Source organism: Vulpes lagopus, chromosome 7 (genome assembly GCF_018345385.1).
Source record: "Vulpes lagopus strain Blue_001 chromosome 7, ASM1834538v1, whole genome shotgun sequence".
In the NCBI taxonomy this organism is placed as follows: domain Eukaryota; kingdom Metazoa; phylum Chordata; class Mammalia; order Carnivora; family Canidae; genus Vulpes; species Vulpes lagopus.
In genome coordinates, this window is record NC_054830.1 from 24,877,146 (window position 1) to 24,890,947 (window position 13,802).

At 46.7% G+C, this 13,802-nt stretch overlaps 2 protein-coding genes across 3 annotated transcripts in view; one reads left to right on the forward strand and one right to left on the reverse strand.

Annotated features, from left to right (window-relative positions):
* ARHGEF3 (Rho guanine nucleotide exchange factor 3) overlaps positions 1-11,630 on the reverse strand; it is a 306,587-nt gene extending 294,957 nt beyond the window's left edge. The window contains exon 1 of one of the 2 annotated variants that reach the window (XM_041761095.1): positions 11,584-11,630. The gene's annotated coding sequence lies outside the window, so the exon portion shown is untranslated. Of the gene's footprint in view, positions 1-11,174; positions 11,360-11,583 lie in introns of those variants that run through there. The other variant, XM_041761096.1, reaches the window with a different exon arrangement.
* On the forward strand, positions 6,876-7,691 carry SPATA12 (spermatogenesis associated 12). The gene is given in 4 exon segments (XM_041762410.1): positions 6,876-6,981; positions 6,984-7,081; positions 7,084-7,128; positions 7,334-7,691. Coding segments are annotated over 4 exon segments (393 nt in total). The 3' UTR covers positions 7,478-7,691.
* Positions 11,631-13,802: the final 2,172 nt, after the last annotated feature.

Below are 13,802 nucleotides of genomic sequence, written 5' to 3' on the forward strand. Positions count from 1 at the left end.
CTCTGCCTCTCTTTCTATGTGTCTCTCATGAATAAATAAATAAAATCTTATTTAAAAAACTATCATAATGGATGTACATGTTTTTAAATGCAACTTTAAGTTAAATAAGTGGTATTAATTTTATATCTATTTTGTAGCTATCTTTTCAATATATAACAACTTATTAGGATATTAAGAGTCACCTGGTTGGCTTAGTTGGTAGAGTGTGTGACTCTAGATATCAAGAGTCTATTAAAGTAAACTCCACATCCAGTGTGGGGCTTGAACTCATGACCCTATTCACTCACAGTGTGACCCTGGGCAAGTTATCTCTCTATGCCTTTGTTTCTTCATCCATAAACGGGTATCATAATATCCCTTCCATGAGGTTTTTATGAGGATTAAATGAAATAGTACATGTAAAACACACAGCAAACCGTCTAGCACAGTGGTTTTCAAACAGTAGGTTTTGCCCTATGCATGAAATAAATCTAGTGGGTCTCACAGCCATCATTTTTTTTGAAAAGTATAAATTCATTAATTTTGAAAAGAATGATCAGAGGATGTGAAACATACATTAGGTAAGTACTGTCTCACCAAACTGTTGTTTCAGATATGCATATGCTGGCATGCACATGTGTGCTCACACACACAAACACACCAGGTTGTAGTCTAGATTGATGTCTTACAACAGATCACAGTCAAACACAGGTAGGAAAGGCCAGACTCCACCACATAATAAGTGCTCAAAAGAATTTAGTAGCATCATCATTATTATCTCATTCAAAAAGATAATATAACTTTCTTTATTAGTGTAATAAAACAGAATTGCTCACCCCGGTATCAGTCCTGCCACTCATTTACTGCAGTGCTGTTTAAGAGTCACTCTAGCTCCCTAAAGTCATTTGCCAATTCTCTCTCCTCAAAGGCCCCGGCGGTCATTTAAATATTTTCTGACTCACAATGCTGGCCAAAGATTAGTGAGGCTCTGCCCAGCCCAGGACGTATGAAATAGGAGTGATCTGTTGAGAAAACCACTTGAGTTTGCAAGACTGCACAGGGCTTTTGTAAAATTAAAGCCATGCTGGAGAGAAACAGTTCCCCACACCCCCACACACCCCCCTTGAGAGATGTGTCATAGAAAGAGGTTACACAAGGGCAGCTAGGCTGCATCTTCTGAGACTGGAACTTCAGCTCTGTAACATGTTTCCTTATTCTGGACTTGGGTTATATCATTGTGTTTTTCCCCTAACTTTCCATGTGCACATGCATGCACACACACCCCTCACTAAAGAATGGAAATAAAATCCTTATGAACTGCTTGATCTAACAGATTGGGTAAAGGGAACCTGCTAAACCAAAGGAACTTGGGTTCTGAAGATCTCAAAATAACTTCTGTTGCACAAAAATTTTTCCCCTCCAGAAACAAACTAGAAACTCTGCGCAAATTAACACTTTAACTGCTTTTTTTGAGACAACGGTGATAAACAACTCCAATCTCTCATACACAGTAGCACCATTTTGTTTAAAATGGAGCCCCTCACCCCTGCTGAGAGCACGATGAGGTAGAATGGATTTACATTTCCCAATGTAGTTCCTTGGGTTGTTCCCTCAGTTTGGAAAACCAGATTCCTATTGACACACACATAGGTGCTTCACTTGTTATTTCTTCTGTAAGATAATAGTTGTGACTTGTGACAAAGCATGACATCTGGAATTCAGAAGTGCAGGTAGAGGTGTAAACTAATCTTCTAATATAGGATAGTATCCCTTTCTTATTTTTATCCCATTCTTCAAACCATGATGCCACTTTGATGGGAGGTGGTAAAAATTGCTTTAGCAGCAGAACCCTTTCCTTAAATGAAATCCTACCCATTTGCCCAATAGATGAAACAAGTTAAAAATGTGGCCTCACTCCAATACCTTCCACCACTCCCTGGTGCTTCCAGGGTTGGGGTGGGGGGCAGTTCTCACCATGATTCTCAAGCACGAAGGCAGGGGAGTATGGGAGGATCTTTAGAGATCTCCAACATGCCCCCTCAGATAAAGGAAAGCCAGATCTGCCATATGCTCACTCAGTCAGTGCCAGATGCACTCCCATTTCACACATTCAGGAGTTAAGTGTTTTATCCAAGGTCTCTAGACTTAGATCAGACACTACAATATACTTGTCACTTTCTTCAACAAGGAAAAGAGACACTGGTATCCCCAGGTTTTTGTCTTTGCAACCTGAAGGGTAGAACACTGAGTGTCAACCCATCAATGGGCAAGTGATACATTGCATCAGGATCTGGACTTAATGTTGTTAAGCTAGCAAAACTCCCCACCAACCTCCCAATTCAACACAGTCCCTATTAAAATCTCAGCTACCTTTTTTGTAAAAATTGACAAGCTGACCCCAAAATTCATATGGGATCCAGAATAGCCAAAACAATTATGAAAAGGGACAAAGTTAGAAGACTCACACTTCTTAAAAAAAAAAAAAAAGAAAACTCACACTTCTCAATTTAAAAACTTATTACAAAGCTACAGTAATTAAGACAGTGGTATGGCATAAAGATAGACATATAGACCAATGCACTAGAATTAAGAGGGCAGAAATAAACATGCACATTTATGGCTAATTCATTTTCTAAAAGGTCATCAAGAGATTTCAACAGGAAGAATAGTTTTTTCAACAAATGGTGCTGGGGCAGTAGGATATCCACACGCAAAAGAAAGAAGTTGTACCTCTACCTCACATCACATAAAAAAATTAACCACAAATGGATCAAAGGCCTAAATCTAAGGACTAAAAACTATAAATGTCTTAGAAGAAAATTGGGGCATAAATATTTGTGACCTTGATTAGGCAAACATTTCTTAAGTATGACACCAAAAGTACAGGCAGTTTAAGAAAAATGAATAAACTGAACTGCATCACACTTAAAATTCTAGGCTTCAAGGAATACAACCAAAAAAATGAAAAGGTAACCCACAAATCAGGAGAAAATATTTGAAAATTACGTATCTGATAAGGGACTAACTTTAGAATATATTAAGAACCCTTACAAATCAATAATAAAGACAATCCAAGTTTTAAAAATTGGCAAAAGATTTGAAAAGACATTTCTCCAAAGAAAATATACAAATGGCCAATAAGCACATGAAAAGATATTCAACCAATACAATGTTAAAGAACAAAGTTGGAGGACTACCACTACCAGACTTTAAGACTTATTATGAAACTATAATAATTATTAGTGTGATATTAGTAAATAATAGACAAACAAATCAATGGAAAAAAACAGAGAGCCCAGAAATGGACTCTCATATACACTGTCAACTGATCTCTGACAAAGGAGCAAAGGCAAAACAATGGAGCAAAGATAATCTCTTCAACAAATGGTGCTGGAAAAACTGAATATCCATATGCAAAACAATGAATCTAAACACAGACCTTACACCCTTCACAAAAATTAACTCAAAATGGATCAGAAACCTAAATGTAAATTGCAAAACTATAAAACTCCTAGAAGATAACATAGGGAAAAACCTAGATAACCTTAGGTATGGTGATGCCTTTTTAGCTATAATACCAAAAAACACAATCCATGAAAAAAATAATTGATAAACTGGACTTGACTAAAATTTAAAAGTTCTGCTCTGCAATAGATAATTCCAAGAGAACTACAAGACAAACCACAGACTAGAAAAAAATATTTGCAGAAGACACGTTTGATAAAGAACTGTTACCCAAAACATACAAAGAGCTCTTAAAACTCAACAATAAGAAAACAAACAACTTGAATTGGAAGTGGGCCAAAGACCTTAACAGACACCTCACCAGAGAAGACAGATGACAAGGAAACATATGAAAAGATGCTCCACACCATATGTCATCAGGAAAATGCAAATTAAGGCAATAAGATACCACCCCACCCCTATTAGATCGGCCAAAATCCAAAACACTGACAATACCAAATGCTAGCAAAGGATGTAAAATAACAGAAATTCTCTCATTTGTTACTGGTGGGAATGCAAAATAGTACAGCCACTTCGGAAGACAGTTTGGTGGGTTTCTTACAAAACCAAACATACTCTCACCACACAATCCATCAATCACACCCCTTGGTATTTACCCTGAGTTGCTGAAAATTTCTGTCCACACAAAATCCTTCACAAGGGTGTTTATAGCAGTTTTATTCATAATTGCCAAAACTTAGAAGCAACCAAAATGTTCTTTAGTAGGTGAATGGATAAACTGTGGTCCATGCAGACAATGAAATACTACTCAGCACTAAAAAGGAATGAGCTCTCAGGCTATGAAAAAATACAGAGGAAATTGAAATGCATGTCACTAAGTGAAAGAAACAAATTGCTACCTACTGTATGACCCCAACTCTATAATATTCCAGAAAAGGCAAAACCATGGAGATAGTAAAAAGATCAGTGGTTGCAGGGGGCAGGAGGATTCTTAGGGCAGTGAAAATATTCTGTAGGATATTATAATTGTATGTATAATTATCATTATACATTTGTTCAAACCCACTGAAGGCACAACACCAAGAGTGAACCCTTAGGTAAAAAAATATGGGCCTCAGATGAACATGTTGTGCCCGTGTAGGTTCATCTGGTCAGTGATGCTAATATTGGGGAAGGCTGCACATGTGTGAGAACAGAAGTATAAAGGAAATCTCTGTACTTTCCTCTCAATTTTATTATTAAAAGGAAAACCAAAACTAAAACTGCACTTCAAAAAAATGAATTAAAAAAAAAGATATTGAACACCACTAGCCATAGGGAAATGAAAATCAAAACCATGATGAGACAACACTTCACATGCACTAGGATGGCAATTTTTTTTTTAGATTTTTAAAATTTATTTATTCATGAGAGACACACAGAGAGAGACAGAGACACAGGCAGAGGGAGAAGCAGGCTCCATGCAGGGAGCTTGATGCGGGATTCGATCCCAGGATCTGAGATCACGCCCTGAGCCTAAGGCAGACGCTCAACCGCTGAGCCACCCAGGCATCCCGGCAATTATTTTTTTTAAAAAGGATGTAGACTAAAAGTGTTGGTAAGGATGTGGAGTCACTGAAACTCTCAAACATGACTCGTGGGATTGCAAAGTGGTACTGCCACTTTGGAACACAGTGTGGCAGTTCTTCAAAATGTTAAACATAGAGTCACCATATGACCTGCAATATCACTGCAGGTATATACCTGAGAGAACTGAAAATACAGGTCCACACAAACCTGTACACTCCTCCTCCCTTAGGGGAAGAGAGGGGTGTAAAAAGAGGGGAGATATATACAGAGAAAGCACTCTTGGAGGAAAAATTCATTGGAGAACAATGCATATAAAATGAGCCCATAAGGGGTGGCTCAGTTGGTTGGGTGTCTGACTCTTAGTTTTGGTCCAGTCATGATCTCAGTCGTGAGATCGAGCCATATATCAGGCTCCATACTCAGTGCAGAGTCTGTTGGAGAGTCTCTCCCTCTCCCTCTCCCTCCCCTCTGGTCACAAGTGTTCTTTCTCTCTCTCTCTCTCAAATAAACAAAATCTTTTTAAGTTTTTTTTTTTAAAATGAGCTCATCACGTTGGTTTTTAAAGATATCACAGGTACACACACCTGCACATGAAAACATAAGAGAGATATACAATCAGCTGATCATAAATGTTCTCTCTGGAAGCAAGCCAGGGATGAGGCAGGTGGAACTTCATTTTTTACTCCACAATTTCTGATTTGTTTGCATTCATGTACATGAAGAATATAGCCAGGGTTTCTTGCGCAAAGGAGCATTTCCTTTTCTAGTCAAAGGGAAGGAAAGAATGAAGAGCCCCTGGAAGTAGGCAGTATGCGAGGTTCTACAAATTGACAAGAGTGAAAAGCATTCCAAGGAGTAGAACAGCAGGTGCAAAACTGTGAAGGGGAAAAGCCTCTGGGGTATTTGGAGGGCCACTGGGTTCAGCTCCACTGGAGGGTCTAGCAGATGACCTAGGCCTGGGTGTGGAGAAGATGAACCAGAACAGTCCATTGAAGTAGCCACGTTCTGAGGGCCATGGGTACATAGAGGCCACCACTGTAGTGGAGGAGGCCTGGGAGACGATGGGACAGGAGGGTGGGCCATGGTGAGCAGAGAGTCTCATGCCATTTCACACCTAGCACATGTCTCACCATAAACTTACCCTTGACTCTACTATCCAGATTTGGCTCCTAATACAATAGTCTCCAAAAACCATAGCACCCACCCCTGGAGAAGCTTCCAAACCTGAATGAAGAATTCCCAGTGTGTTTGAGCAAACCTTTCTGAGCCCAGCACAGTGACAGAGTGACCTCTGTCCATTTTAGGTCACCAGAGAATGACCACAGCCAGCCCTACCTACCCAGGAGCTGTTGATGGGGATACTCACTCTGCTCATCAATCTCCACAGCAAACTCATGAGGTACAGCCAAGCACCATCCCCATGTACAGATACGGAAACTGAGGTTAGGAGAGGTCAAGCACTTTGCTCAAGGACACTCCACTAGTAACTTATGCTGGAGCTAGACTGGAACCCCAACCACCACTTCTAACACCTCCAGACACATCAGTTTGCCTTAAAGTCAGCTCGTGTACTGGGTCACCACCTCAGCTTCCAGGATAAGACTAAGCTCAGAACTGAAGATGAATTCAGGGCCTGGGGTTCTATCAGCAGGAGCAGTAAATCCCAACCCACAGAGTTATCACATGCTGGCTGGAAATGGAGGTGGATTGTTGGGACAAATAACAGAGTTGAGCCATTAAATAACTAGCTTGTTCTTTAGCTAGATGAGCCAGGCAAGGTACCAAGCTGCCTACTTGTCCTTCATCTCTGGCCGATGTCCCCAGCCTCTCTTTTCAGAGTATTCGGTTTTGACTTGGGCCACATGTCCAGCTCTGCCCTGACTTGAGGGTCCACCTTGGAAAAGTCAGGAGACACCTGGGGAAAGAAAGCAATGGTCTCTTCCAGCCTTGTCATTCCGTGGCCACCAGAGATCCTGGAGCATCCACTTGACACCTCAACAAATCCTCACCATGCCAGGGACTGAGCAGTTGGTGGGAGGCAGCCTCTGCCCTCTCAGAGATGACATTCTGCAGGGGCTGTACACCAAAAGCAAGGCCTGCCAGAGCTATTTAAAAGCACCCAATTCTCTTCACATCATTGAATCAATCCTCTGGAAAGATCCCCCTCACTTCCACCTCCCCTGATACAATTGAACAGAGTTCCAGAAAGACACAGTTGGCAAGTTATTCATCACACCCCACCTCACTTTTCTTGGTCAGGAAGATGGGGTTACTAAGAGGGTCTGTGCCAAAGAACAGTTCTAGATGATATATATATGAGGATGTCAGTGCAGAGCCCAGTAGCACAAGGCACAGCCATTCCGATCGACTGGCATTTACTGAGGACTTCTATGTCAGTTCCTTTTCCACACAATACTACAAAATGTGGCCACACACATGTGTGCTTGCACACACACTGCTATAACCAGTGAGAATCTGCCATCAGGGCACCCAGGGGGCTCACTGGTTAAGCATCTGCCTTTTTGGCTCAGGGGTCCTGGGGCCCTGGGATCGAGCTCCCCGCAGGGAGCCTACTCCTCCCTCTGCCTATGTCTCTGCCTCTGTGTCTCTCACGAATAAATAAAATATTTCAAAAAAAAATCTGGCATCATTTGAGAGCTAGTAACTCTTTATCTGGACCTTTGCACATGCTGTTCCCTCTTCCTACCATCCCCCCAATAGAAGTCACTTGTAGCCACCCCTTTCTTTCCTTAGATGTGACTTTTTCCAAGAAGCCTCCCTGTCATGCCTCCTTTATGCTTTGTTAAATAGCATCAAATGATCAACCAATAAACCACTCAATGGAGAGAATGGGAAGCATGCACCTCCTGGTTCACGATCCTATACATTTTCATCACTTCATTTTTTTCCATCAAAGCTTTGCTAAGAAACTACTTTCCCTCTAGGTGGTTCCCACCAGGTGATGAGGTGTTTGGAATCAAATGACATAAAAGAGGTCCTGGTCCATGGCCAGGGCGGTGAGGTGAAGCAAGTCTTACTGTGTGTAAGGTTATACTTCCAGCAGTGCCCCCAAGGCTCATACTCACTGCCCAGCTGGCAGTTTCAGGAAACACTGTAACACTGAGACATCACTGCAGGTCCCTCTGGAAAGGAAGGCACAAACCTTCTGGTCAACCATGAGAGCACATGGGGCCAAGATCTTAGTCTAGCCACCTGCTAGGATCCGCGGAGGAGGTGAGGGAGGTTCCTCACTTCCCTTCCCCCTTCCCCAGTGAAACAGACTGTGTCCTGGGCTCTAGAGCTGGCTGGCCAAACCAAGAACTCAACCACCACCTTGGGGTCCACGTGCATGCAACTGTCTTCTCTTAGATATCCGCAATCCCTCATTCATCTAGGTTTCTGCTCTGGATCCCCTTATCCAGTTTCATCTCTTTCTTACGTTGACCACATTCCCTGATATCACATTATAGGTCTAGTTGTCGATTGTCCATCTCTGTCACTGGGATGTATACACCACAAGGGAGGAACACTGTTGGTCTTCATGATGGTTCTGTGGCCAGTGTCAGAGCCCTCCCTCCATAAATGATTCTTGAATAAGTGGAGTAAGTGAGCTAAGCAGCTAAGGCACATGTAGAAATATGACTCCAAATAACTACAGTCTTCCTCAGTCTTTTTTTTTTTTTAAGAAAAAATGTACCCGTTTTCATAACTGAATGAATGATGTACACTAAAGTGAAGAAGAAAGCAAAGCTTACTTCCAAACCTCTCCACAACAGACCCTACTCCACCCACCACACTGGTGATCTCCCACACAGCAATGTGAATGGACTCAATGAATTAGAATCATATATAAAAGCATTTCATTTTCATTCAAGTTTCAACCTGTTCAACCTTTGCGAAGTGATATGATTCATACAATATTTGTACAAACCATTAAGATAATGGTTAGGGACCAGGACCTCTTTTAAACCAAAGATTAATTTTTATATATATATCTAGGGTCAGGGCACCTGGCTAGCTGAGTTGGTAGAGCGTGTGACTCTTGATCTCAGGGTTGTGACTTTAAGCCCTATGTTGGTGTAGAGCTTACTGAAGAAGAAAAAAATGTTCTTCAGCCTCACCACACTTCACTCAGTGGATGCTCATTCATTCTGTCACGAAGGGACATTTATTGAGCATCTGCTGTATGCAGGGAGTCAGAGTTCAGTGGTAAAGAGGGCAACACCGCTACCGTCTTGAACCTACATTCTCCTGGGTGGATGCAGTTAATAAACCCATAAATAGATACATGAGTATGACCATTTCAGGTAAGCCCCATGAATAAAATACAATGGGAGAATGTGGCAGGTACTGATAGGGGGACAGAATGGTCAGGAGAATCTTCTCTACAGAGGAGACATCCAAGCTAAAGGGAAAGATAGTGCCAGACCTGAGATGAAGTGGAAGAAAAGTGTGCTCAGCAGAAGGAAGAGCATGTGCAAAGACTCTGAGGAGTCTCCTGACAACCTGAGCTCAAATTTCCATGAACTGCATCCCATCCTAATGGCCCCACCACGGCCAACAGTTCCTACTCCGTCAGCTTGCCTTCTCCTTTCCCTGACTTCTTTATCAGATTTTCTCAAGTTAAGGCAGACTTGAATTTTCCACTGGGAGGTGTGCCCTGAGCAAGGGCACAAAGCAACATGTGTACACCTCCACCTCTGGGAGACAGAGGTAGTGCTGACATCCTGATGCCGTAAGCACTTGGGCCTGCTCCTGTACAAAGGGTAAGAATTCCCCACCGGCAGGTCAGAGCCCCCTTTGGTGCAGGGGTGGGGGGCGGGGCAGGCCCTTTGCAGACTATGATGAAAAGGGAACTCTGTGGAAAAATATGAACCTGTGCCCCAAGGATCTTATGTCGATTTTGGGAAATCCCTGGAGTGACAGGTTCAGAACTCCTGCCTGTGGTATTAACACCAAAAGAAAGAAGCTAAACTGGTGCAGGCTTCACCAGGGGACTGGAGGGGACAGTCTCCTGGAGGTTAGTGATAGGAGGAGAACAGACAAGATTAGGTCCTTGGCCCCTCACTACACTCCCACACTCAGAGATTAGATGACGTCAGCCTATTGGGGTGGGGGTGGAGCCCAAGATCTGAAGGAATTCAAATGGAACCTCATCCATTCCCCCTCAGAGAGGCAAATATCCAGTCCCACCCTAGAGCTTCCAGGGAAGGTTAGAGACCCCATTTCCCAGCAGTGTCCTTGACAAAGGTCATCTCTAATCTGACATTCTGAGACACGTTTTGCAAAAGGCTGCTCAGCTATAGGAAACATAACTGCAAAGCCCAAGTGTTCCAGGGCTGAAGGGGACACCACTGTGTGAATAACTCCGGTTCTTAGCAAAAGATGGAGCAAGAGCCTGCCCACTCCCCTCACTGGGGAGCTGGGCACATGGATGCCATGTCAGACAGATGACAGCCGTAATAATAGCAAGAACAACTAACATAAGTAGAACTTACCGTATATCGGGCACAATTCTAAGAACTTTAACCTTACACAACCCTTTAGGATTTGTACTTTTATCACCCCCCATCTTATAAATGAGAAAACTGAGGCATAGGTGGGTGAAGTAACTTGCCTGAGACCATACAGCTAAGACCAATTTTATAGAAAAGCCCTCCTCTTCCACACCCCAACCGAGAAAGAAGGCACATATACCCCGAGTTGCGCATGAAATGCTTTAAAACAAGTTTCTGCCGGTGCTGCATCCAGGACAACTACTATTTGGCAGCTCTCACATCTCTGCCCCGTGCTGGAAGCAAGCCTGGTTCCAGCATTAAACGGAGAAAGGCTCCTCCAGGAACAAGTCGCTCTGTCTCAGCGACATCCAAGTCCAGGATGAAGCCGCCAGTGCAAGCACAGCTCTTCGCCACGGCAGACCCACAGCAGCCCGTTTCCACCCGGCTCGGCCCAAATTCCACGTTCACAAAATGCTCCCCGGCCTCCCGGCTATGAGGCCCCGAGATTCACCCTAAACCCCTGGGGTCCGCCTCCCGCGCCTCTCTCTCAGGATAATTTAAAAGATGCAGCCGCCAGCACGGCCCGGAACGCGCCCCGAGGGGGTCCCCGAAGCGGGTGACCCGCAGCCCCGCGAGCCACGACGAGCAGCGCCCCACGCTGACCTGCGGGCGCCCCGCAAGGCTGGGGAAGACTCGGGGGAGAGGACAGGTGGCGCCTCGCTCCCCGGAAGTGGCTCCGAGAACTTTCGCTTAAGAGCTCCCGGGAGCAAAGTCAGGGGCTCCGCCGGCGCGAGCGGGGTTCGGGCTCGGGGTGGCGGCGGCTCCGCCCACCTGCGCCGCGCGGGGCCCCCAAGTGCGCTCCGAGCGCCCGGCCCGGGGGCGCAGCAGAGCGGGCTGCGGGCACCGGGACGGCCACGGCGACCCGAGGCGGGGGCGGGGGTCTCCGGGCGGGGGCGTAGGGCCAGCGAGAAGGCAGCCCCCCGAGAGGGGCCCCAAGCCGGCCGGCCGGCGCGCGGCGAGCTGGGGAGGGCCCGCCGGAGGGGCGGGGTGCCCGGCCGCCCCCCTCACTCACCTCGGCGCGGCGCGGCTCGGCCGGGGCTGGAGGGCGCAGGGCTGCGGCGGCCGCGGCGGCTGCGGGGGCGGCTCCCCGGGCGGGGCGGGCCGGGCCGGGGGCGGGGAGGCCGCGCGGCCACGTGGGCGGGAGGCGGGAGGCGGCGGCTGCTGCAGGGCGCTCCCCTCCGCGCCCGCCGGGTCCCTGGGAGGACGCGGGAGAGGACCCGGGCCGGGGCGCCCCCCCCACCGCTAGCTCATCCCGACTCTGGAGGGGGAGTGTCCCGGGTTCCCGGGTCGGGGGGAGGGGTGTGCAGCCCGGCCCCTGCGCTCCCGCCCCCCCCCCCACCACCACGGGGTGGGCTCGCGGGACGAGGACCCGAGCAGGAAGGGCCTGGCCACGCGGGGGCTGCCCGGGCCGGGGATGGCTGGAGCCTGGGCGAGGGGCCCCCACCCCGACCCCCACCCCGACCCCCGCCCCCACCCCGACCCCCGCCCCCACCCCGCCCTAAGCTGACCTGCAGCGCCTCGGGGCGCCCCGGACTGCGGGGGTGAAAGGGAGGACGAGACGCAAGCTGCGCCAGTCCCCGCGCTCTCAGAAAGTCCTCAAGAATCGCAGGTTTGGGGGATCCCTGGGTGGCTCCGCGGTTTAGCGCCTGACATTGGCCCAGGGTGTGGTCCTGGAGTCCCGGGATCGAGTCCCGCGTCGGGCTCCCTGAGCGGAGCCTGCTTCTCCCTCTGCCCGAGTCTCTGCGCTCTCTCTGTGTCTCTCATGAATAAATAAATAAAATCTTTAAAAGAGAGAGAGAGAGAATCACCCTGCGTAGGGTTTGTGAGCCTACGCAGAGCCACCTCCAGTGGCCTAGGTCATCGTGCGGAAATAAATTGGGGATCCAGTTATTTCCCCAATAAATTTGGGGACCCGAATACAACTATTTCCTATGTTCATTCATTCAACAGATAAACGCCTATGGTCCTCGGGACCCCATACAATCAGAAATAAAGAATGCCCTACACTGTATGGCTCTTATGAAAATACAAACCGTGATGGTAAAAATCGGAAATTCACCAGCGGTTGCTTTCAGTGGTGTGCGTTTTATTTATTTATTTATTTTTTTAAGATTTTATTTATTTTTAGAGTGGGGGAGAAGCAGATTTCCGGCTGAGCAGGGAGCCCGACCCCAGGGTTGCATCCCAGGACCCCGAGGTTGTGATCTAAGTCAAAAGGCAGATGCTTAACTGAATGAGCCACCCAGGTGCCCCTGGGTGGATCTATTTTAACATTCTATTTAAGAGCCTTGTGGGGTGTAGGAATTGTGCAGGCCTGCTTCCCAGATGAAGAAACTGAAGCCTGGAAGAGTGAAGCCAGGCCCAAGGTCAGAGGAAAGAGGAACAGCCCAAGAATCAAGGCTCCTGCCAGGCTGACCCTCCAGCAAGTGGCAAGAGCAGCCTGTGAGTAGAACTCCTGTCTCTAACCACCCCCTCATTCACAGCAAGAGGGGGCTGCTCAGGCCTCCTTGGGAGGCACCTGTCCTGACAGCAGCCTCTGAGAGGCAGACCTCCCAGCCTAGGCTCCCATGACCAGCAGGAGGTGTTCAGGACTGACCTGACATGGCTGAGACTCTTCCTTGGAATGCCTGTGTCTTGTTGCAGGCACAGACCTCCTGGTTCTGGGAGGCCTCTTTTTGGCCTGCATCGTGACTTTTCGGCCAGAAACTAAGCATCTTCAGCAAACCAACTTTCATTTCAACAGCTGCAACTTCATTCCACTACAACTTGAAGGGGGACTCCTTGACCCCAAACCTAGTGCCTCGTGACCCACCCATTTCTTGTTCAAGGAACACATACTCTCGGCAGTACTCCATTTCCAATAGCAAAACCTATATATCCAGACCCCTAGTCCTCAGCCTTTTCCCCAAAACCTATTTTGTTGTTTTCTCCCTTACCCTTACCTCCTCCACACTATAAAATATCCCTATTACTACCAGCTATGTTTATTAAGGAATAATAAAGGACTTCCATTCCCCCACTGCCCCAGAGCTTAGTGGGAGCTTCAGACCCAAAGTCAATACCTGGTGTTCTACCCAGGCAGCCTTGTCAAGATAAAAGTTTTATTTCCATCAGATTCCATTTAATAATGATTTGAGCATCTGCTACATGCCACACACTGTGCTGGGCTCTGGGGAACAGTAGTGAATCTCGGTAAGACACACTGACCCTGACCCCATGGAGCTCACAGCT